Source organism: Dicentrarchus labrax, unplaced genomic scaffold, assembly GCF_905237075.1.
Source record: "Dicentrarchus labrax unplaced genomic scaffold, dlabrax2021, whole genome shotgun sequence".
NCBI classification, from domain to species: domain Eukaryota; kingdom Metazoa; phylum Chordata; class Actinopteri; family Moronidae; genus Dicentrarchus; species Dicentrarchus labrax.
In genome coordinates this window covers 1,816,846-1,842,489 of record NW_026136718.1, presented here as the reverse complement: position 1 = coordinate 1,842,489, position 25,644 = coordinate 1,816,846, and the positions used below count along the sequence as shown (strand labels likewise).

The following is a 25,644-nucleotide window of genomic DNA, read 5'->3' as shown; positions in this document are numbered from 1 at the left end:
TCCTGTGAGCAGCTACAGCAGTATGAAAGTATTACTGTTGTCTACGTGTTTGTGGCTTTGAAGTGAATTGTGTTTTTTGCCTTATTGTTGTGGTTTTATTCTGTATCATGATGTGTGCCTTTGGCAAGACTGTTCATTCTTTTGAGTAGCTTTTATGTTTTGCTTTAGCATGTTTTAGCCAACTGTTTGTTGTTTATTTAAACTGTAAACTTAATATTGTAATGGTTATATTGTTTTATATTTGTGTCTGATGTGTAATCTAACAACTATACGTATTTGTTTGTTTATTAGGTACGGGTTTTTTGTGTTATGTTTAGGTGTGTTTTTGTGTTTTTTTTGTGTTGTGTGTTTTGTATGTGAATTTTTTTATTTGTATGTTATTTTTATTTATTTTTTATGTTATTATTTTTTTATATATTTTTTATTTAGTATTGTATAATTTTGTTTATGTTTTTTTTTTGTGTATATTATTTTATAAATTATTAGTTTTTATTAAATTGATTTAAAATAATGTGGGTTTACAGAAACTATGTACCTGTAGATGAGGCCATTACTTTGGCAGAGGAGGCTCTGGAAAAACATCCAGATGTACGTTATCTGAAGAGCTGTGCTGCACTCTGCTACAAATGGAAGATATTTTTTTCCTGGGATAGTCGCCAAAATCAAAGAATGATAGAGAGAGCAATCAGTCTCCATGAGGAGGTGATTTCTCTTTACCCTCAGTCTTCTCTTGTGAAGAAAATAGACCTCACAAATATATACGCAAAGTCAAGTCACACTGCTCAAGCTGAGCAGATATACCAAGAACTGCTAGAACGTGATCTGGAACCTGCAGACAAACAGATGCTTTACAACAACTATGCAAGGTATTTAAACTTTGATCGACAGGATTACAACGGGTCAATAAAATATTACATGAAGGCGGCAGAGATACCGCAACAATCCTTCTTTCGTAAGAACAGCATCAAAGTCCTGGAGAAGATTAAAGTCAGAAGCAGAAACCGAATGTCTAGAGAAATAGAGGAGTTCCTGTCAAACCTGCAAGAGCCATAGTGTTTTTAACAGCACTGGTTTAAATGCAGAACACCAGTAGGTGATGCATTAACTAAACAAAGCTGTATATTAATTTGATTACATACACAATTGGAAAACGTAGAAGTTTGGACCGATTTAGGGCAGATTGACTTCTGTTGAAACAAACTGATTTGTTAATTAACACGATCAGATTTTAAATGGATCAGGACACTTCAACCAAAGTTCTCGTAAGATTATCGAACAGCATTTCATAAAGTTTGAAAATTTAAAGGATTCAGCTCCCATCATTTAATTGGTTACTGGTTAAGTGCCCCCTTGGATTACCCCCCTGTTCCCACCATGTCCGAAAGAAAGCCACAAAGGTGCTGCTTGGACGTCCCCGTGGTAGATAGATCCAAACATTGTGCAAAGATGTGCAGATACTTTCTACCAGGTGTGAATGAATCTCTCCAGGGTTACACATACAAACACAAAATATCACATAAACTGTTGGAGAAACATGCAGATTGCTTATTAACACAATGTTTGCTGATGCTACTTGCTAGCTTGTCACTGTTACCATCCACTGTGGATGATGTCATTCAGTTAATTAATTTTTTTTGATCAGATGTTCTTTTTTTAACTCTTGTAATCAAAGTGTTTCCTTTATTCCTGTTGTGTTGATTTACTATATTTTTAAGTTAATATGAGAGTATAATACAGGGTCCTTATGTTCCCAGGGTTCAGGTTAGGGCTGGGTTTCCCAAACCTTTTCCATGTCAGGGACCCCCACAATAGATTCACATTAGACCACAGACCCCCAATTTGACATGATTTTGTCTTTTGCTTCACTTTTAGGTTTGAATATAATAAAGCCTCCATAAACTAGGATCACTTTAAATTACAATCAATAAAAACATCCAGTCGTATGTCTTCCCTCGCTGTTCCAACTTCCAGAAAATGTCATAAAACTTCAAATATAATATTCTTCCTTCTGCTGGGGACCCCCTGCAACTCACTCCAGGACCCCTGTTGGTCCCTGGACACCAGTTTGAAAACCACTGGCTTAGAGGACTACAAATACCAAAAGGCATCTGGAAAGCTCTGATTCAGGCCTCCTTCTCAATGTCAGCACACTGACACATGTAGAAGGTCTATAGGGGAAAGTACAAGTAAATGGAGGCAAACTGAACAATAAAATGAAAACAAACTATGAGTAAACCGGAGAAACATTTGTTAAAGACATTAATAGAGTTAAAGAAATGTCAGCCACTATGACTCAAGTGGTTCATTTGGCTTCATCTAGTGACCAATATATCTAAATACATCAATATTCTCAGGGTGAGGGGAGGCTTTTGACCGCAGTAGGAGGGTTAGGGTCCTATCTTTATGGGACCTCGGGCTCTGTTGCTATTATGCCAGCGGGATAAATGACTCTTGCGCCCGGCGCAAATCTAAAATGGGTTGGTCTGAAGTAGCTACATTAGTCATAGGTGTGGTTTGGGCGTAACGTGGAATAAGCCAATCAGAGCGTCATCTCACATTCCCTTTAAAAGCAGGCGCGCTTGTTCCATGGCGGATTGCTATTATAACGGCGGATTGGCCAGGCGCACGCCAGGAGCGGTTCACAGCCGAGGAGACCGACGTTCTCGTCAGAGCCGTAAAATACAGAGTAGTGACATTATTGACATGAAATAAATGTAACACAGCCATACAATAAATCAAAACAATGTAACGCAGCTTCGCAGGAAGAAGACCCTGGCCTCGGGAGCAGTGCGCACGGGCCGAGCAGTGCGCAACGGCGAGCTGAGGAGGGAGCAGCGCAAACACCAAGGTGCAGAGGATCCAGACCCGCTACACGCCGGAGGACCACCCGTTCCTGCAGCAAACCGGGTTTGACATGCTGGAGCGGGAGCTGTCCGGGATGCAGCAAAGTATTAATGCCCGTCTTGACCGGGTGGCGATGTTGCTGCTGCCTCTCAGGCGCATCCCCTCAAGTCTGCGCCCTTAAAACAGCATCTGAATAAGCGCCACTGACTTTAGACTAGGTTTTTCCTGGTCTGTGGTGGAATTGTTTTCTGAAACAGCAAAATAGCACCAGGGAACGTTTGCGCTGGAACACGCCTCCTCTTTTCGCTGAACCGCCCCCGGAGCGCAAATTCATTCCCTAATTTAAGGACGTGCGTCAGTGGAGGGAAAATTCCAATGTGCGTCGAGTGCAAAATAGGAATTATACAAGCGCCAGTGTACAAAGTCAATTGCGCTGAGTGCAAGATAGAGCCCTTAGTGTGCAAACGCGTTTACACTTTTTGCTCCATGAGCCTCCAAGTCACAGGAGCACCAACCAGCTGCCGCACTGACTGCTAGATTACCTGAGAGATTAACTGCTTCTGTGCTCTAATTTTAGACCCAACACATTCAAATGTCACAAACTATGTTCAGCAGGGTCTCCTGTTTCTTATGATATCAACATTTGGGAGATAGGAGTTAATATCGTTGAGGTAGAAGCAGTATGAAAAGTGTGTCGTCAGCATGGCAACCTTAAAATGGAGTTGGAAACACATAACTGATTAAAATGAGCTAATAAGTGCAGTTTCACACACACACACACACACACACACACACACACACACACACACACATATTTTATGGCATTTTCACTTTTTTAAGCATTATTCAACTCTTGAACTCAAATTCAAAACGTATAATTTTAAAAGCTTAAACACAATAAGAGATTTATTCATCTTTCACTTTCATAGTAATTAGACTGTCTCCCAACTAGAATACACCTTCATCTGCTTCCTCATGAATTAAACCCAGCAACCCAGCAAAGATTCATTAAGTCATAAACACTCTTTATATTTATTCAACTTTTCATTCCCATTTACTTCCACTCTTTTCTGTTTTTCCAACTAAAATACTCCTTTGGTTGCTTCTTTATACAAATTAAAGCCAGCAATTCAGATTAGTGTCAGCTTTTCGACAAATCTTAAAATATTCCACGTTTTTCATACATTATATGTTTTATTCAACATTTTAAGCCAAAAATGCAGTTTGAACCTGACTGCGCCTTGTGGTTTGTTACACAGAACCATTTGGGAAGTTGTCGGAAACTGTTTGGAAAAGGGCAGAGACTTTCCTCTGTCTATCATTAGCAAACATTCAACTTCCAATCAGATCAATGAACCATATAATGTCAAACTCTTACTGAAGTCTTTTCCATCAAGAAAAGCCTTCAGTGTCGTTCTTCATTGTTCTTTCAATGAAGAAATTCAGTTCTGATATAAGTGATTCTACAGAATCTTTCATTTTGAGCAAACAATCTAGCACACATCTAGCGTTAAACCAGGCCTGTAGCTCACGACATAGCTGCGAGTATCTTCACACAAGACGCAAGACGTATGTACAGTTTGATCGGTTTACCTGGTGTGAATGAATGTCTCAACGGTTACACAAACAAACACAAAATCTGCAAAAGAAACTTGCAGATTGTTTATTGACACAATGTTTGCTAATGCTACTTCCTACCTTGCTGGAGTTAACATCTATTGTTTATATATTTAAATGTCATAAATAATCCTGATTAATTAACATGGGTTTTGGTCAGATGTTCTTTTCTTAACTCTCATGTAACCATAGCATTTACTATATTCCTGATGTGTTTGTTTTCTTTAGTATCATATTTTAAGTTTATATAAGAACATAATACTCTCTATGGAAGTTGTTTTGTTGTGATCTTTGAAAAATTAAAATCTGATTGTTGATGTAAAAGTTAATTTGATGTATAACCTGAATATTATCACAAGACAGAACTGATTGTATTTATATAAATTATGTTACGTTGTGTCTGAGTTGTACAATACTAATAAAATTAAATAGACATCATGTACACTGAGGAATCTTCTTCATGTTTTCATCCTTTTGGTGGGTACAAGCTGAATTCTGCCCCTAAAAATGGGGATTATCAGCAGGATTACAATTTTAAAATACATCACTTTTTCAGAATCAGAATCAGGTTTATTGCCATGTAAGTTTTTACACATACATGGTAATTGTCTTGTCTCTGTGCATTGGTACATAAAAAAATCACAAAAAAGTACTTTTTAAAGATAAATAAAGGTAAAGATAAAGATAGAAAGATCTAAAGCTGTACAAGAATGATATTTACAATGTGCAAGATAAAAAAAACAACAAACGGGAGTGCATTAATATAATGCATGTATACAGGGTAGGTTTAAGAGTCAGTGTCAGTGGGGGGTTCTGGGCCTTGTTAATGAGAACTGCTGCAGACGGAAAGAAACTGTTCTTGTGGCATGAGGTTTTGGTCCTGATGGACTGCAGCCTCCTGCCAGAGGGAAGTGTTTCAAAGAGTTTGTGTTTGGGGTGGGAGGGGTTAGGCACAATCATACCTGCACGCCTCAGGGTCCTGGAGGCATACGGGAGAGTTAATTTTTTAAAGGGTTGGAATTTGAAACGCTTAATTATCAACCATAGCTTACAGTCATTTGTGCTACAGCAACAATACTGTGCTGAAGTATTCACACTACGAAGCAACACTGAGGACAACAATCTGTGATTGCTTGCAGCAATCAGGTGAGTAAATGGACTGGGAAGGAGGAGAGAGTTGGTATGAGGCAAGGTGAGCCACCTAAAAGAATATAATCCATGTTATGTGCTGGCTGGAAATGAACAGAAACTATGTATCTGTAGAGACCATTGTTTGGGGCGGCGGTAGCTCAGTGTGTAGGGACTTGGCTTGGGAACCGGAGGGTCGCCGATTCAAGTCCCACAGTCCCACAGAGAGTGTGTAGCTGGAGAGGTGCCACAAGTGCATGTAGTGTGCATTTCAGCCTTTGTGTGTGTGTGTGTATACAAAAAAGAGTGAAAAGAACAGTTTTCCCCTAGGGGATCAATAAAGTATATCTTCTTCTTCTTTTGGCAGAGGAGGCTCTGGAAAAACATCCCAATGTACGTTATCTGAAGAGATGTGTTGCACTCTGCTACAAATGGATTTATTTCAGGGATATTGACCAACACATAATGAAAAAAATCAACCTTGCAAATTTATACGCAAAATCAAAGTACAGCCAGGCTAAAGCTGAGCAGATATACCAGGAACTGCTAGAAAGTGATCTGGAACCAGCAAACAAACAGATGCTTTACAGAAACTACACAAAGTATTTAAACTTCAATTGACAGGATCACCACAGGGCATTGCGCTACCACATGATGGCAGCAGAGATACAAACCTACTATTGGGAAAACAGATTTTCTAGCAAACCTGCAAGAGCTGCAGTATTGACTGTGTTATATGGTTGATTGATCTGACTGGTTGAAGTTCACCAATGAAACACTAACTAAGCAGCAGGCAGGTATTAATTACCAAAGAGAAGGCGTTTGACACATTAAGTGATTGGTCCCATACACTGTACCTACATTTTGAGATGCTTCCCTCAGGAAGGCTCTAGACCGCCATGAGCCCCAAAAATATGTGTGATCTTAGATCAACGGTGCCGTTAAAAGGGAGTTAGTTGCATGCAAAGACGGTGTCTGTGTAACGCTTAATATTAAACTTACATCACCTTAGCACGAACTGAAAGACTATAGTTACTACAGTAACCTGAGTTAATCAAATCAACAACACAATACAATAACCTGAATAAAACACATCAGTAACATTAACAATAGGCCCAGTACGTTACCGACAGTCCAATGGAGATGAAGAGGGTGAGCTGCGTCGGTCAGCTGGCGGTTCTGTGAGCTGGGCTGATCAGGATTGTGGTTCTGAAGTCCAAACAGTCTCTGCTGTGCAATGTCCGCTGGCGCAGATAGCAAGAGAAAAAGGCGTTTCGCTCGTTGCTTACTGAAGTCTTTTCCATCAAGAAAAGCCTTCAGTGCCGTTCTTCATTGTTCTTTCAAAGAAGATATTCAGTTCTGATATAACTGATTCGAGCAGAATCTACACTAACCACCATTTTGAGCAAACAGTCACCTCACACACGTCACACACATCTAGCGTTAAACCAGGCCTGTAGCTCACGACATAGCTGCGAGTATCTTCACACAAAACACTGATTGGTCCAGTAACACATAGATTGAAGGCAGGTAAGATAGATTCTACCAATTTTGTGATCTTGCAAGTACAGCTGTCCTGCAATATTAATGCAGTTTAGCGTCAGCCTTTAAACTTCTAACATACACACCTACTATTTTCTTCAATAGCTGCATTCTCTAGTTGACATGTTTATTCTTTATCAGTACTGTTCAGGGTGCAACAACACTGGAGTCCAAACTGGAGGCCCTGCAGTGCCACTTCACCTGGGACCTGAACCCTGGCAGGTCCAAACTTTTCCGTGTCAGAGACAAGCTGGAGGACATCGGCACTGAGGAGGGAAACAGCTGGCTGGGTCACATTTACAACCTGCGGGGGTACATTCAGTACAAGCTGGGGTTCACTGAAGACTCCCAGAGTTTGTTCAACCAGGCTACAGAGGCCCTCCGCCTGACAAGAGGGGCAGAAGAGGGTCCCTGGTTAGTGGTGAACTACGGGAACCTGGCTTGGCTGCACCACCACCTGGGAGAACAAGAAGAGAGTCAGGATTACCTGTCAAAGGTCGACTCCCTGATGAAAAAATATCCATCTCCATCCCAGGACGAGCTCCATCCAGAGATCTACGCTGAAAAAGCCTGGACCCTGATGAAGTTCAGCACAGACCAAAAGCTGCAGGCTGCAGATTACTTTGAGAGAGCCATCAGGATGCAGCCGGACATGGTGGAGTGGAACACCAGCCGTGTCGTAGCATTAGTGAGTGCTTCTTACAACGAAGGGCCTGAGGCTGACATCTTGCAGAAATTGAGAATTGCCAAGGAACAGGATCCAGAGAACTTGTATCTCGCTGCTAAATACCTTGAACAACGTGGTAAGAAAGGAGAAAGTATTGAAGAAGAAGCACGTGAGTTAGGCAGACAGGTTTTGATAAATCCTGTGAGCAGCTACAGCGGTATGAAAGCATTACTGTGGGTTTACAGAAACTATGTATTTGTAGATGAGGCCATTACTTTGGCAGAGGAGGCTCTGAAACAACATCCAGATGTACGTTATCTGAAGAGTTGTGTTGCACTCTGCTACAAATGGATTTATTTCAGGGATATTGGCCAAGAAGTAATGGATAGAAGCAGAATAGAGAGAGCACTCAGTCTCCATGAGGAGGTGATTTCTCTTTACCCTCAGTCTTCTCTTGTGAAGAAAATAGACCTCGCAAAGATGTACATAAACTCAAAGTACAGCCAGGCTAAAGCTGACCAGATATTCCAGGAACTGCTAGAAAGTGATCTGGAACCTGCAGACAAACAGATGCTTTACACCAACTACGCATACCATTTATTCTTTCATCTAAACGACAGCGACAGGGCAACACAGTACCACATGAGGGCAGCAGAGATACCACATGAGTCCTCCTTTCGTGAGAGAAGCATCAGAGTTCTGACTCAGATTAGAGACAGAAAGAAAGACAGAATGTGGAGAGAAGTAGAGAAGTTTCTGTCAAACCTGCAAAAGCCATAATGTTTTTAACAGCACTGATTCTAAACCCAGGAAAAGGAAAAGAAACCTGTATATTAATTTGAATACCTTATCCTAGATAGACCCAAATATTGTGTGTAGATGTGTAGATTATTATACTTTCGTTCTCTGGTACAGTTTGATCGGTCTTAATGTTTACCTGGTGGGAATGAATGTCTCCAGGGTTACATATACAAACAAAAAATCACATAAACTGTCATAGGAACGAGCAGATTGTTTATTAACACAATGTTTGCTAATGCCACTTTCTACCTTGCTGGAGTTAACATCCACTGTTTATATATTCAAATGTCATAAATAATCCTGATTAATTAACATAGATTTTGATCAAATGTTCTTTTCTTAACTCTCATGTAACCATAGCATTTACTATATTCCTGACGTGTTTGTTTTCTTTAGTATCATATTTTAAGTTTATATAAGAACATAATACTCTCTATGGAATTTCTCTTTGTTGTGAGCTTTGGAAAATAAAACTCTGATTGGTGATGTAATAGTTAATTTGATGCACAACCTGAATATTATCACAAGACCGAACTGATCATATTCATATACATTATGTTACATTGTGTTTGAGTTGTACTATAAAATTAAATATACATCATGTACACTGAGGAACCTTCTTCATGTTGTTCATTCTTTTGGTGGGTATGAGCTGAATTCTGGGTTTATTTTTTGACCGCCCACAACAGAGTCAAAACCAATCAGGAACCGTCATATGAATCAGACTCCAGTCATAAATCTGACTTAGACTCTACAACATTTTGAAAAACACTTGCAACTTAACTTTGACTTGAACCCTTTATTGACCTCACTAATAAAAAAGCTAATGAAATATGGGCCTCTACCAAACAGTTGAGACGTTGCTTCATGGTAAAAGTTATTGTAACTTTATCATCAAACTAATTATTGAATTACATCAATAAATGATACTGTAACGCTGGTTACTCTTAGCGTTAACAATAGATTAACTACCTTCTGGGTCGTGGGTGAAGCAAGAGCACGGGGACAACTTCATCTTGGTTAGTCGATCCACTTTAATGTCCGTTTTTAACAGTAGGACAACTGATCTCTCTTAACATCATATCACTCCGCCAATCTTAACCATTGGTAACCTTCCAGGTACTTGCACCTTATGTAGTTCCTCATCTACATTGCAGAACAGAATACAAATATGCTTATATATGTAATTACCCTTAATTAATTTATGCAATAATTCCATAAACATGGTAAAGTAATTCACAAAATAAATCTCATCTTACAATACTGACCTCAGTAAATGTTCATAATTCATTAAAAACATTAACTTTATTATCGTTGTATCATTACCTTTATCACAAAAGGTCAACTCAAAAATCATACTTCCAGATCCAGTCAGGTCAGGTCGGGCACTGGATTCAGACTTTCTTTTCCAACTAATAGAAACGTAAAGCATCGTCTCTGTCATACTGACACAACAGATCTGCACGGAGCTCTGATTATCTGACTTTGATATTTCTACATATAAAATCTAAACTTTGTCCCCTTTATCAGCAGGTATCACACAAGTCTCAAACCTTGTAATCCCAACACGCCCTTCAAGTCTATAATAATAATATGTGTATTTTATAAGACAACAGAACAGTGTAACCTTATAAAGGAAAATAGAAATCACATTTTTTTTGTCTTCTGCCCAATAAAAACTGATGTATTTAAAAATTGTAACCCTGCTTATAATCCCCATTTTTACTAAATGTAACTGTAATCTGATTGTCTTTTTCTGTTGCTGATTACAGTGTTTTGTATCCTGATTAACTCAGTTACATGTAATCTGTTACTCCCCAAACCAGTTTATTCCATTATATATATATGCGGAAATAATTTCAGAAGAAGTCATAATCAGATTACAGTTACATTTAGTAAAAATCGGGATTATTAGCAGGATTACAATTTTTAAATACATCAGTTTGTATTGTGCAGAAGACAAAAAAATTATGATTTCCATTTTCTTTCATAAGGTTACATTGTTCTGTTATATTATAAAATAGACATCATCATATTATTATAGACTTGAAGGGCGTGTTGGGATTGCAAGGATTGAGACTTGTGTGATACCTGCTGATAAAAGGGACAAAGTTTAGATTTTATATGTAGAAATATAAAAGTCTGATAATCAGAGCTCTGTGCAGATCTGTTGTGTCAGTATGACAGAAACGGTGTTGTAGGTTTCTATTAGTGGGAAAAGAAAGTCAGAATCCAGTGCCCGACCTGACCTGATTGGATCTAATCATTTACAGCTCTGCAGGAGTTGAACATTAGTGATTTTACACTGCCGCACCCAAAGCAGCAGCTATATAAAGAGCAGAAACCAGAGGCTCATATTTAGAAAACTACCAGCTGGATGATGAGGTGAGTGTCTGCTTCCTCCAAATGAAATGAGAACATTATCCTGAACATAGCACAACATGAAGGACACTATATTACTGCATATGTGTTTTAACTTTGTTATTTTTATCCTCCATCAGTGCTGCTCAGAGTCAAACACTGGAGGCCAAACTTGAGGCCCTGCAGTGCCACTTCACCTGGGACCTGAACCCTGGCAGGTCCAAACTTTTCTGTCTCAGAGACAGGCTGGAGGACATCGGCACCGAGGAGGGAAACAGCTGGTTGGGTCACATTTACAACCTGCGGGGGTACATTCAGTACAAGCTGGGATTCACTGAAGACTCCCAGAGTTTGTTCAACCAGGCTGCAGAGGCCCTCCGCCTGACAAGAGGAGCAGAAGAGGGTCCCTGGTTAGTGGTGAACTACGGGAACCTGGCTTGGCTGCACCACCACCTGGGAGAACAAGAAGAGAGTCAGGCTTACCTGTCAAAGGTCGACGCCCTGATGAAAAAATATCCATCTCCATCCCAGGACGAGCTCCATCCAGAGATCTATGCAGAAAAAGCCTGGACCCTGATGAAGTTCAGCACAGACCAAAAGCTGCTGGCTGCAGATTACTTTGAGAGAGCCATCAGGATGCAGCCAGACATGGTGGAGTGGAAAAGCAGCCGTGTCTTAGCATTTGTGAGTGCCTTTAAGCACAGCGACACAGGGCTGGAGGCTGATATCTTGGAGGAAATGAGAATTGCCAGAGAACAGGATCCAGAGAACTTGTATCTCGCTGCTAAATACCTTGAACAACTTGGTAAGAAAGGAGAAAGTATTGAAGATGAAGCACGTGAGTTAGGCAGACAGATTTTGAGAAACCCTGTTGGCAGCTACAGCGGTATGAAAGCAGTACTAAGGGTTTACAAAAACGATGTATCTGTAGATGAGGCCATTGAATTGGCAGAGGAGGCTCTGGAAAAACATCCGGATGTACGTTATCTGAAGAGATGTGTTGCACTCTGCTACAAATGGAAGATCATTTTTTCCTGGGATAGTCGCCCAAATCAAAGCATGATAGAGAAAGCAATCAGTCTCATTAAGGAGGTGATTTCTCTTTACCCTCAGTCTTCTCTTGTGAAGAAAATAGACCTCGCAAATATATACGCAAAGTCACGTCACGGCCAGGCTCAAGCTGAGCAGATATACCAAGAACAGCTAGAACGTGATCTGGAACCTGCAGACAAACAGATGATTTACCATTACTACGCAAAGTATTTAAACTTTGATCGACAGGATCGCAACAGGTCAATAAAATATCACATGAAGGCGGCAGAGATACCGCAACAATCCTTCTTTCGTAAGAACAGCATCAAAGTCCTGGAGAAGATTAAAGGCAGAAGCAGGAACCGAATGTCTAGAGAAATAGAGGAGTTCCTGTCAAACCTGCAAGAGCCATAGTGTTTTTAACAGCACTGGTTTAAATGCAGAACACCAGTAGGTGATGCGTTAATTAAACAAAGCTGTATATTAATTTGATTACATACACAATTGGAAAATGGAGACGTTTGGACCGATTTAGGGCAGATTGACTTCACCTTGCAAATGAATCCTTTGATAGAGATTCTGTTGAAACAAACTGATTTGTTAATTAACACGATCAGACTTCAAATTGATCAGGACACAAAATCACATAAACTGTTGGAGAAACATGCAGATTGCTTATTAACACAATGTTTGGTGATGCTACTTGCTTGCCAGTGTTACCATCCACTGTGGATGATGTCATTCAGTTAATTACATGTTTTTGATCAGATGTTCTTTTTTTTAAACTCTTGTAATCAAAATGTTTCCTTTATTCCTGTTGTGTTGATTTACTATATTTTTAAGTTAATATGAGAGTATAATACAGGGTCCTTATGTTCCCAGGGTTCAGGTTAGGGCTGGGTTTCCCAAACCTTTTCCATGTCAGGGACCCCCACAATAGATTCACATTAGACCACAGACCCCCCAATTTGACATGATTTTGTCTTTTGCTTCACTTTTAGGTTTGAATATAATAAAGCCTCCATAAACTAGGATCACTTTCAATTACAATCAATAAAAACATCCAGTCGTATGTCTTCCCTCGCTGTTCCAACTTCCAGAAAATGTCATAAAACTTCAAATCTAATATTCTTCCTTCTGCTGGGGACCCCCTGCAACTCACTCCAGGACCCCTGTTGGTCCCTGGACACCAGTTTGAAAACCACTGGCTTAGAGGACTACAAATACCAAAAGGCATCTGGAAAGCTCTGATTCAGGCCTCCTTCTCAATGTCAGCACACTGACACATGTAGAAGGTCTATAGGGGAAAGTACAAGTAAATGGAGGCAAACTGAACAATAAAATGAAAACAAATCATGAGTAAACCGGAGAAACATTTGTTAAAGACATTAATAGAGTTAAAGAAATGTCAGCCACGATGACTCAAGTGGTTCATTTGGCTTCATCTAGTGACCAATATATCTAAATACATCTATATTCTCAGGGTGAGGGAGGCTTTTGACCGCAGTACGAGGGTTAATGTGTGTTAACAGAATAATGAACTGAGGAACTGAGGACCCTGTGAACATAGATATACTCCCAATAATACTCTGTATATGACATTTGCTTTGCTGTAAGCTTTGGAGCTGTGGGAAATCAAACTCTCTGGTGGATGAAGTAATAGTTAATTTGATGTATAACCTGAATATTATCTCCACATGCAACTGATTGTATTCATAAAAAGTATGTTAAGCATGTGTTTCAGTTGTATACAATACTAATCATATTAAATATGCATTTTGTACACGCAGAAATCGTTTTTAAGTTGTTTGTTTTTGGTGGTAACTATACAAGACATTCATGTGGTTACACAGTTTTACAGTACTGGCAGGAAATGCGACAGAAATACAGGAAGTTTTCATTTGTAGTAAGCGAAAGTCAAGGTTAACGTGGCTTTACTTTCGTTTCTTAACAAAGGAAACTTAAAATGTTCAAAACTAACTGCAGTGTTGTGGTGGGCCCGCTGCTAAAAGTGGGGCATTTAAAGCAAAGCAGCTAGTAGACATCACTGACATTGTGGCAGCGAACGCAGCATCGAGAGCAATAATCAGCCTAACGAACTAATATCTACCTACTGAGTGGAGGAAACAGATAAATGATGAGGTGAGGGGCTGCTTCTGCATTTCATATTGTAAAAGTAAATAAAGAGTAACATTATGATGTATTTAATGTTTTATTATCGAGTCCAAAATATTAATATTAAGGATCCTACAAGTCAATGACGATGTTTTCATTCGCTACTTTCTTTCTTTTTTCTTACCTCGTTTACTTTCCTCTCTGTTTCTTACCTCGTGTGCTTCTTTTCCTCTATTTCTCTTTCAATGTTTCGTTCCTTCCTTCAACCATACATTTTCTTTGGAGCAGCCTTCTGTATTTCCTTGCTCTATATTAAATACCTCCTTCCTTCCCGACTTCCTTCCTGTCTATCTAATACTGCTCACTCCCTTTATATCTTCCTTCCTGCATATTAGATAAATAGTGGTTAACTAAACATAGCATAGAGCATATTGTATGAACCTACTGATGATGTGTTTTAACTTTGTTATTTTTATCCTCCATCAGTGCTGCTCAGAGTCAAACACTGGAGTCCAAACTGGAGGCCCTGCAGTGCCACTTCACCTGGGACCTGAACCCTGGCAGGTCCAAACTTTTCCGTGTCAGAGACAAGCTGGAGGACATCGGCCCCGAGGAGGGAAACAGCTGGCTGGGTCACATTTACAACCTGCGGGGGTACATTCAGTACAAGCTGGGGTTCACTGAAGACGCCCAGAGTTTGTTCAACCAGGCTACAGAGGCCCTCCGCCTGACAAGAGGAGCAGAAGAGGGTCGCTGGTTAGTGGTGAACTACGGGAACCTGGCTTGGCTGCACCACCACCTGGGAAAACAAGAAGAGAGTCAGGCGTACCTGTCAAAGGTCGACGCCCTGATGAAAAAATATCCATCTCCATCCCAGGACGAGCTCCATCCAGAGATCTACGCTGAAAAAGCCTGGACCCTGATGAAGTTCAGCACAGACCAAAAGCTGCTGGCTGCAGATTACTTTGAGAGAGCCATCAGGATGCAGCCGGACATGGTGGAGTGGAACACCAGCCGTGTCTTAGCATTAGAGAGTGCTTCTTACAACGAAGGGCCTGAGGCTGACATCTTGCAGAAATTGAGAATTGCCAAGGAACAGGATCCAGAGAACTTTTACCTCGCTGCTAAATACCTCGAAGAACGTGGTAAGAAAGGAGAAAGTATTGAAGATGAAGCACGTGAGTTAGGCAGACAGGTTTTGAGGAATCCTGTGAGCAGCTACAGCGGTATGAAAGCATTACTGTGGGTTTACAGAAAGTATTTATCCATAGATGAGGCCATTACTTTGGCAGAGGAGGCTCTGAAACAACATCCAGATGTACGTTATCTGAAGAGCTGTGTTGCACTCTGCTACAAATGGAAGATAATTCTTTCCAGGGATAGTCGCCCAAATAAAAATATGATAGAGAGAGCAATCAGTCTCCATGAGGAGGTGATTTCTCTTTACCCTCATTCTTCTCTTGTGAAGAAAATAGACCTCACAAATATATACGCAAAGTCAAGTCACGGCCAGGCTAAAGCTGAGCAGATATTCCAGGAACTGCTAAAAAGTGATCTAGAAGCTGCAGACAAACAGATGATTTACAACAACTATGCACACGTTTTATTCAATCGAAACGATAGAAGCAAGGCACTGCAATATCACATGAAAGCAGCAGAGATACCACAACAAACCTTCTATAGGAAAAGCAGCATCAGTTTTCTGAAGAGCACTAAAGGCAAAAAGTGGAACCGAATGTGTGGAGAAATAGAGAAGTTTCTGACAAACCTGTAGGAGCCACAGTGTTTTTAAAAGCATTGGTTCTAAACCCAGAATGGAGGTGTTGCATTTAGATAAAGAAATCTATACATACTCACTAGCAAAGGGAAGCAAAGGTAAATCAGGTTTGGGGAGGGTGGACTGTTTCATCTGGAGGCAGGAAAACAGGAGTGAACCCGGAGTCGAGACTCTAAGTGGGGGAGCCGTCTTTTCTTAAGATCTATATGGGTTAATGTTTTTCTTCAGTATTTAAAGTTTTAAAACGAGATATTTATACTAAAGTGGAATTTGCTTTGGTGAAACATAAAACTATGATATTTCATACATTGTTAAATCTGAGCACAATATTAGTGGGGGTGTAATCTTAAAGGGTTTCTTTCATCGCATAATTGTAATATTTTTTTTACTATTGTCTTATATATAATGTTGTATTGTGTATTTGTGGTGAAGCCAAAGACAATAAAGTACTTAACGTCAAGTGTCCAAATGTCGCCAGGGATGTACAGTATTTGAGATTTTGATAGGAAAGAAAACATTACAGTAAAATATTTAAATATAGAGAACTGATAGAGTCTGATTGCTGCTTTTAATTATTGTATGTCACTAAAACTTATGAAATGAAGTTAATATTAATAATATAATTATTGTTACTATTATATGAATGAAGTAGACAGTACAAACATCTGCCCTATATTTACAGCACTGACCTCTGCCCTGTATCTACAGCACTGACATCTGTCCTGTATCCGTCATGACCCTATTTAACTATATTGTGTTATATATATATATATATATATATATATGATATATGTATTATTGTCACATAGACTCATTGTAAACCTTGTAAACGGCAAGAAAAATAGTGTCAAATTATTGACCTTCAGATGCAAGAACATATGAAAGTCAGGTTATTGATTTTGAGTTTTTTAAAGTTTTGGAATTTGAAACGCTTAATTATCGACCATAGCTGTGGCAGTTGTAGCAGTCGCAGTAGTAAAGGCTGTGATAGTAGCCAGAATTGGAATTTGAACCACCAACCTTACAGTCATTTGTGCTACAGCAACAATACTGTGCTGAAGTCACCGCTGGACTGGCCATCGGGCATACCGGGCATTTGCCCAGTGGGCCGATGGTGATTTTGGGACAGGCCTTCTTTTTTTTTTTTTTTTACTAATGGTACTAGTAATAGTAATGGGAAGAGGAGGCAGGAGGAGGAGAGACTCGCGGCCGACAGTTAGTTTATTAGACAAGTACATATACACCAACAAGACAGTGTACAAGCATTGTCACAAGAAAGTTTGTTTTCATTCATAGGCTTCATTGTCTTTCCATCAACACCTGGTGGGCCGGTCTCGGCTCAAAATTCCCGGGACGATTTTTTGTCCCAGTCCAGCCCTTGCTGAAGTATTCACACTACGAAGCAAAACTGAGGACAACAATCTCTGATTGCTTGCAGCCTTCAGGTGAGTGAATGGACTGGGAAGGAGGAGAGAGTTGGTATAAGGCAAGGTGAGCCACCTAAAAGAATATAATCCTTGTTATGTGCTGGCTGGAAATGAACAGAAACTACGTATCTGTAGATGAGGCCATTACTTTGGCAGAGGAGGCTCTGAAACAACATCCAGATGTACGTTATCTGAAGAGCTGTGTTGCACTCTGCTACAAATGGATTTATTTCAGGAATACTGACCAAGACGTAATGGATAGAAGCAGAATAGAGAGAGCACTCAGTCTCCATGAGGAGGTGATTTCTCTTTACCCTCATTCTTCTCTTGTGAAGAAAATAGACCTCGCAAAGATGTACACAAACTCAAAGTACAGCCAGGCTAAAGCTGACCAAATATTCCAGGAACTGCTAGAAAGAGATCTGGAACCTGCAGACAAACAGATGCTTTATCCAGCTACTCAAACCATTTATTCTATCATCTAAACGACAGCGACAGGGCAACACAGTACCACATGAGGGCAGCAGAGATACCACATGAGTCCTCCTTTCGTGAGAGAAGCATCAGAGTTCTGATTCAGATTAGAAACAGAAAGAAAGACAGAATGTGGAGAGAAATAGAGAAGTTTCTGTCAAACCTGCAAGAGTCATAATGTTTTTAACAGCACTGGTTCTAAACCCAGGAAAAAATGCAGGTATTGCATTACCTAAAGAAACCTGTATATTAATTTGAATACCTTATTGTAGATGGACCCAAATATTGTGTGTAGATGTGTAGATTATTATACTTTCGTTCTCTTGTACAGTTTGATCGGTCTTAATGTTTACCTGGTGGGAATGAATGTCTCCAGGGTTACACATACAAACAAAAAATCACATAAACTGTCATAGAAACAAGCAGATTGTTTATTAACACAATGTTTGCTAACGCCACTTTCTACCTTGCTGGAGTTAACATCCACTGTTTATATATTCAAATGTCATAAATAATCCTGATTAATTAACATAGATTTTGATCAGATGTTCTTTTTTTAACTCTCATGCAACCATAGCATTTACTATATTCCTGACGTGTTTGTTTTCTTTAGTATCATATTTTAAGTTTATATAAGAACATAATACTCTCTAAGGAATTTCTCTTTGTTGTGAATTTCTCTTATTGGTGATGTAATAGTTAATTTGATTTATAACCTGAATATTATCACAAGATAGAACTGATTGTATTCATATTAATAATGTTATGTTGTGTCTCAGTTGTACAATACCAATCAAATCAAATATACATCATGTACACTGAGGAATCTTCTTTATGTTGTTCATCCTTTTGGTGGGTACGAGCTGAATTCTGGGTTTATTTTTTGACCGCCCACAGCAAAGTCAAAACCAATCAAGAACCCAATGAAGTCCTCTAGTGTGGACTCATTCACATCATCATATGAATCAGACTCCCGTCATAAATGCCCAGTAACCACACCCTGGTATGTGGCAAGGTGAGCCACCTAAAATAATGTAACCCATGTTATGTGCTGGCTGGAAATGTGACAGAAATACCAGAAGTTTTCATTCATGGCAAACAAAAGCCAAGGCTAACATGCCTTTACTTTCATTTCCCAGAAAAGGAAACTTAAAATGCTCAGAACTCACTGGAGTATCGGGGTGGGCCTGCCGCTGAAAGTGGGGCATTGGGGTGGATAGTACTCCCATCATGTGCCCTTTACGCTTCCCTCAACCCAAAATACAGTTTTAAGTAAAAGGATTTATATAAAGATGATGACTTCTGTAGTTATATGGAGTTATCCACTGAGCTGACCCACCTATTCTGCTACTTCCAGGTCAGACATTGTGCAGTTTGTCTTACAAGGGTCTCCCTGGTAGCTCACCTGGTAGATACCCCATGTACCAAGAGTCCTTGTTGCAGGGTCCAACCTGTGGCCCTTTGCTGTGTATCATCCCCCCTCTTTCCTGTTTATCTTGAGCTGTCCTGTCAATTAAAGGCAAAAAGGCCCCAAAAAACATATTGAAAACAAAAGAAAGCTGTGATTAAACTGAATTCTGATGGTAATGTTGGTGTGGTGTTATTGGCTCAATTACAAAAGCACTACATGCATTAATTAAAGTAATTATTATGAATCTTGCATTGGGATCACAATGACACAGCTTCTCAAAATAAATTAACCTCATTAATCCGTCCCTGAATTCCATCCAACAATATACCCTATTATGTAGTATAAGTTCCTGCAAATGTCCCGCCTCTGAAAGTCTTTTTGATGTCATTATGAACATTTCATGTTCTACCGGTTCAGCAACATCACAGCATTTAAAGCAAAGCAGCTATTAGACATCACTGACATTGTGGCAGCGAACGCAGCATCGATTCAATAATCATAGAGATAGCGACACGTCAATCACATATCACATGATGGCAGCAGAGATACTCAGATTAGAGACAGAAACATGAACCAAATGTGTAGAGAAATAGAGGAGTTCCTGTCAAACCTGCAAGGGCCATAATGTTTTTAACAGGACTGATTCTAAACCCAGAAAAAAATGCAGGTATTGCATTACTTAAAGAAACCTGTATATTAATGTGAATACCTTATTGTAGATGGACCCAAAAATTGCGCGTAGATTTTATTATTATACTTTGACTCTCTGGTGTGTACAATTTGATCAGTCTTAATGTTTACCTGGTGTGAATGAATGTCTCCAGGGTTACACATTCAAACACAAAATCACATAAACTGTTGGAGAAACATGCAGATTTCTTATTAACACAATGTTTGCTGATGCTACTTGCTAGCTTGCCAGTGTTACCATCCACTGTGGATGATGTCATTCAGTTAATTACATGTTTTTGATCAGATGTTCTTTTTTTAACTCTTGTAATCAAAGTGTTTCCTTTATTCCTGTTGTGTTGATTTACTATATTTTTAAGTTAATATGAGAGTATAATACAGGGTCCTTATGTTCCCAGGGTTCAGGTTAGGGCTGGGTTTCCCAAACCTTTTCCATGTCAGGGACCCCCACAATAGATTCACATTAGACCACAGACCCCCAATTTGACAGGATGTTGTCTTTTGCTTCACTTTTAGGTTTGAATATAATAAAGCCTCCATAAACTAGGATCACTTTCAATTACAATCAATAAAAACATCCAGTCGTATGTCTTCCCTCGTTGTTCCAACTTCCAGAAAATGTCATAAAACTTCAAATATAATATTTTTCCTTCTGCTGGGGACCCCCTGCAACTCACTCCAGGACCCCTGTTGGTCCCTGGACACCAGTTTGAAAACCACTGGCTTAGAGGACTACAAATACCAAAAGGCATCTGGAAAGCTCTGATTCAGGCCTCCTTCTCAATGTCAGCACACTGACACATGTAGAAGGTCTATAGGGGAAAGTACAAGTAAATGGAGGCAAACTGAACAATAAAATGAAAACAAATCATGAGTAAACCAGAGAAACATTTGTTAAAGACATTAATAGAGTTAAAGAAATGTCAGCCACTATGACTCAAGTGGTTCATTTGGCTTCATCTAGTGACCAATATATCTAAATACATCAATATTCTCAGGGTGAGGGAGGCTTTTGACCGCAGTAGGAGGGTTAGGGTCCTATCTTGCCGATCTGAAACGCAAATATCAAACGCAAAACGCAAGTAGCTTTGTGGGCGGATCTTGGCGCTGTTGCTATTATGCCAGCGGGATAAATGACTCTTGCGCCCGGCGCAAATCTAAAATGGGTTGGTCTGAAGTAGCTACATTAGTCATAGGTGTGGTTTGGGCGTAACGTGGAATAAACCAATCAGAGCGTCATCTCACATTCCCTTTAAAAGCAGGCGCGCTTGTTCCATGGCGGATTGCTATTATAACGGCGGATTGGCCAGGCGCACGACAGGAGCGGTTCACAGCCGAGGAGACCGACGTTCTCGTCAGAGCCGTAAAATACAGAGTAGTGACATTATTGACATGAAATAAATGTAACACAGCCATACAATAAATCAAAACAATGTAACGCAGCTTCGCAGGAAGAAGACCCTGGCCTCGGGAGCAGTGCGCATGGGCCGAGCAGTGCGCAACGGCGAGCTGAGGAGGGAGCGGCGCAAACACCAAGGTGCAGAGGATCCAGACCCGCTACACGCCGGAGGACCACCCGTTCCTGCAGCAAACCGGGTTTGACATGCTGGAGCGGGAGCTGTCCGGGATGCGGCAAAGTATTAATGCCCGTCTTGACCGGGTGGTGATGTTGCTGCTGCCTCTCAGGCACATCTCCTCAAGTCTGCGCCCTTAAAACAGCATCTGAACAAGCGCCACTGACTTTAGACTAGGTTTTTCCTGGTCTGTGGCGGAATTGTTTTCTGAAACAGCAAAATAGCACCAGGGAACGTTTGCGCTGGAACACGCCTCCTCTTTTCGCTGAACCGCCCCCCCGGAGCGCAAATTCATTCCCTAATTTAAGGACGTGCGTCAGTGGAGGGAAAATTCCAATGTGCGTTGAGTGCAAAATAGGAATTATACAAGCGCCAGAGTACAAAGTCAATTGCGCTGAGTGCAAGATAGAGCCCTTAGTGTGTGTTAACAGAATAATAAACTGAGGAACTGAGGACCCTGTGAACATAGATATACTCCCAATAATACTCATTTGCTACATTTGCTTTGCTGTAAGCTTTGGAGCTGTGGGAAATCAAACTCTCTGGTGGATGATGTAATAGTTCATTTGATGTATAACCTGAATATTATCTCCACATGCAACTGATTGTATTCATAAAAAGTATGTTAAGCATGTGTTTCAGTTGTATACAATACTAATCATATTAAATATGCATTTTGTACACGCAGAAATCGTCTTTAAGTTGTTTGTTTTTGGTGGTTACTATACGAGACATTCATATGGTTACACAGTTTTATAGTACTGGCAGGAAATGTGACAGAAATACCAGAAGTTTTCATTTGTAGTAAACGAAAGTCAAGGTTAACGTGGCTTTACTTTTGTTTCCTAAAAAAGGGAACTTGAAAACTCACTGGAGTGTTGCAGTGGGCCTGCCACTAAAAGTGGGGCATTTAAAGCGAAGCAGCTATTAGACATTACTGACATTGTGGCAGCGATCGCAGCAACGATCTAATATCTACCTACTGAGTGGAGGAAACAGATAAATGATGAGGTGAGTGGCTGCTTCTGCATTTCATATTGTAAGAATAAATAGTACCATTATGATTCATTTAATGTTTTATTATTGAGTCCAAAATATTAATATTGAGGATCCTACAAGTCAATGATGATGTTTTCATTCCCTCCTTTCTTACTTTATTCTTGCTTTTTTTAACTTTCCTCTCCTTCAACCATACTTTTTCTTTGGAGCAGCCTTCTTTATTTCCTTGCTCTATATTAAATACCTCCTTCCTTCCTGTCCATCCAATACTGCTCACTCCATTTATATCTTCCTTCCTGCATATTAGATAAATAGTGGTTAACTAAACATAGCATACGTCAGAGCATATTGTATGAACCTACTGATGATGTGTTTTAATATTTGTTATTTTCATCCTCCATCAGTTCTGCTCAGAGTCAAACACTAGAGTCCAAACTGAAGGCCCTGCAGTGCCACTTCACCTGGGACCTGGACACCAGCAGCTCCAAACCTTTCCGTGTCAGGGACAAGCTGGAGGACATCGGCACCGAGGAGGGATACAGCTGGCTGGGTCACATTTACAACCTGCGGGGGTACATTCAGTACAAGCTGGGGTTCACTGAAGACGCCCAGAGTTTGTTCAACCAGGCTACAGAGGCCCTCCGCCAGACAAGAGGAGCAGAAAAGGGTCCCTGGTTAGTGGTGAACTACGGGAACCTGGCTTGGCTGCACCACCACCTGGGAGAACAAGAAGAGAGTCAGGCTTACCTGTCAAAGGTCGACGCCCTGATGAATAAATATCCATCTCCATCCCAGGACGAGCTCCATCCAGAGATCTACGCTGAAAAAGCCTGGACCCTGATGAAGTTCAGCACAGACCAAAAGCTGCTGGCTGCAGATTACTTTGAGAGAGCCATCAGGATGCAGCCGGACATGGTGGAGTGGAACACCAGCCGTGTCTTAGCATTAGTGAGTGCTTCTTACAACGAAGGGCCTGAGGCTGACATCTTGGAGAAATTGAGAATTGCCAAAGAACAGGATCCAGAGAACTTGTACCTCGCTGCTAAATACCTTGAACAACGTGGTAAGAAAGGAGAAAGGATTGAAGATGAAGCACGTGAGTTAGGCAGACAGGTTTTGAGGAATCCTGTGAGCAGCTACAGCGGTATGAAAGTATTACTGTGGGTTTACAGAAAGTATTTATCTGCAGATGAGGCCATTGATTTGGCAGAGGAGGCTCTGAAACAACATCCAGTTGTACGTTATCTGAAGAGCTCTGTTGCACTCTGCTACAAATGGAAGATATTTTTTTCCAGGGATAATCGCCCAAATCAAAATATGATAGAGAGAGCAATCAGTCTCCATGAGGAGGTGATTTCTTTTACCCTCATTCTTCTCTTGTGAAGAAAATAGACCTCACAAATATATACGCAAACTCAAAGTACAGCCAGGTTAAGCGCAGATATACCAGGAACTGCTAAAAAGTGATCTAGAAGCTGCAGACAAACAGATGATTTACAACAACTACGCACACGTTTTATTCAATCGAAATGATAAAAACAAGGCAATGCAATATCACATGAAAGCAGCAGAGATACCGCAACAAACCTACTATCGGAAAAGCAGCATCACTTTTCTGAAGAGCACTAAAGGCAAAAAGTGGAACCGAATGTGTGGAGAAATAGAGAAGTTTCTGACAAACCTGGAAGAGCCACAGTGTTTTTAAAAGCACTGGTTCTAAACCCAGAATGGAGGTGTTGCATTTAGATAAAGAAATCTATACATACTCACTAGCAAAGGGAAGCAAAGGTAAATCAGGTTTGGGGACAGGTGAGGGTGGACTGTGTCGTCTGGAGGCGGGAAAACAGGAGTGAACCCGGAGTCGAGACTCTAAGTGGGGGAGCCGTCTCTTCTTAAGATCTATATGGGTTATTTTTTTTCTTCAGTATTTTAAGTTTTAGAACGAGATATTTATACTAAAGTGGAATTTGCTTTGGTGAAACATAAAACTATGATATTTCATACATTGTTAAATCTGAGCACAATATTAGTGGGGGTGTAATCTTAAAGGGTTTCTTTAATCACATAATTGTAATGTTTTTTGTTTTACTATTGTGTTATATGTAATTTTGTATTGTGTATTTGTGGTGAAGCCAAAGACAATAAAGTATTACTTTAACGTCAAGTGTCCAAATGCCTCCAGGGATGGACAGTATTTGAGTATTTTTTGATGGGAAAGAAAACATTACAGTAAAATATTTAAATATAGAGAACTGATGGAGTCTGATTGCTGCTTTTAATTATTGTATGTCACTAAAACTTATGAAATGAAGTTAATATTAATAATATAATTATTGTTACTATTATATGAATGAAGTAGACAGTACAAACATCTGCCCTATATTTACAGCACTGACCTCTGCCCTTGTATCTACAGCACTGACATCTGTCCTGTATCCGTCATCACCCTATTTAACTATATTGTGTTTATATATATAATATGTATTATTGTCACATAGACTCATTGGAAACCTTGTAAATGGCAAGAAAAATAGTGTCAAATTATTGACCTTCAGATGCAAGAACATATGAAAGTCAGGTTATTTATTTTGAGTTTTTTAAAGTTTTGGAATTTTAAACGCTTAATTATCGACCATAGCTGTGGCAGTTGTAGCAGTCGCAGTAGTAAAGGCTGTGATAGTAGCCAGAGTCGGAATTTGAACCGCCAACCTTACAGTCATTTGTGCTACAGCAACAATACTGTGCTGAAGTCACCGCTGGACTGGCCATCGGGCATACCCAGTGGGCCGATGGTGATTTTGGGACAGGCCTTTTTTTTTTTTTTTTTTTCTAATGGTACTAGTAATAGTAATGGGAAGAGGAGGCAGGAGGAGGAGAGACCCGCGGCCGACAGTTAGTTTATTAGACAAGTACATAAACACCAACAAGACAGTGTACAAGCATTGTCACAAGAAAGTTTGTTTTAATTCATAGGCTTCATTGTCTTTCCATCAACACCTGGTGGGCCGGTCTCGGCTCAAAATGCCCGGGACGATTTTTTGTCCCAGTCCAGCCCTTGCTGAAGTATTCACACTACGAGGCAAAACTGAGGACAACAATCTCTGATTGCTTGCAGCTTTCAGGTGAGTGAATGGACTGGGAAGGAGGAGAGAGTTGGTATAAGGCAAGGTGAGCCACCTAAAAGA

The 25,644-nt window shown here is 40.2% G+C and overlaps 3 protein-coding genes and 2 long non-coding RNA genes across 9 annotated transcripts in view; 3 read left to right on the top strand and 2 right to left on the bottom strand.

Moving 5' to 3' along the window:
• The window catches only part of LOC127349820 (interferon-induced protein with tetratricopeptide repeats 2-like), a 32,844-nt gene extending 12,051 nt beyond the window's left edge, over positions 1-20,793 (top strand). The window contains exon 3 of one of the 4 annotated variants that reach the window (XR_007880416.1): positions 20,403-20,793. Coding sequence is in view for 2 of the 4 variants with exons in the window: in XM_051375773.1 (XP_051231733.1) it covers positions 12,098-12,406 (309 nt within the window). In the remaining 2 variants the exon portion in view is untranslated. Of the gene's footprint in view, positions 1-829; positions 1,944-12,097; positions 13,786-20,402 lie in introns of those variants that run through there. The other 3 variants (XR_007880417.1, XM_051375773.1, XM_051375772.1) reach the window with 3 other exon arrangements.
• The window catches only part of LOC127349833 (uncharacterized), an 84,674-nt gene that overhangs the window by 734 nt on the left and 58,296 nt on the right, over positions 1-25,644 (bottom strand). The window lies entirely within an intron of this gene.
• LOC127349816 (interferon-induced protein with tetratricopeptide repeats 2-like) overlaps positions 1-25,644 on the top strand; it is a 68,053-nt gene that overhangs the window by 5,464 nt on the left and 36,945 nt on the right. Inside the window, exon 3 of the mRNA XM_051375763.1 lies at positions 23,024-23,674. Coding sequence (XP_051231723.1) covers positions 23,024-23,674 — 651 coding nt within the window. The remainder of the gene's footprint in view (positions 1-23,023; positions 23,675-25,644) is intronic.
• The window catches only part of LOC127349817 (interferon-induced protein with tetratricopeptide repeats 5-like), a 37,045-nt gene that overhangs the window by 2,054 nt on the left and 9,347 nt on the right, over positions 1-25,644 (top strand). Inside the window, exon 2 of one of the 2 annotated variants that reach the window (XM_051375764.1) lies at positions 14,594-15,539. In XM_051375764.1, coding sequence (XP_051231724.1) covers positions 14,594-15,539 — 946 coding nt within the window. Of the gene's footprint in view, positions 1-14,593; positions 16,345-25,644 lie in introns of those variants that run through there. The other variant, XM_051375765.1, reaches the window with a different exon arrangement.
• On the bottom strand, positions 598-24,487 carry LOC127349832 (uncharacterized). The gene is made up of 3 exons (XR_007880420.1): positions 24,141-24,487; positions 15,585-15,875; positions 598-747 (listed from the first exon to the last, which is right to left on the bottom strand). It is a non-coding gene; the product is annotated as an uncharacterized LOC127349832 (long non-coding RNA).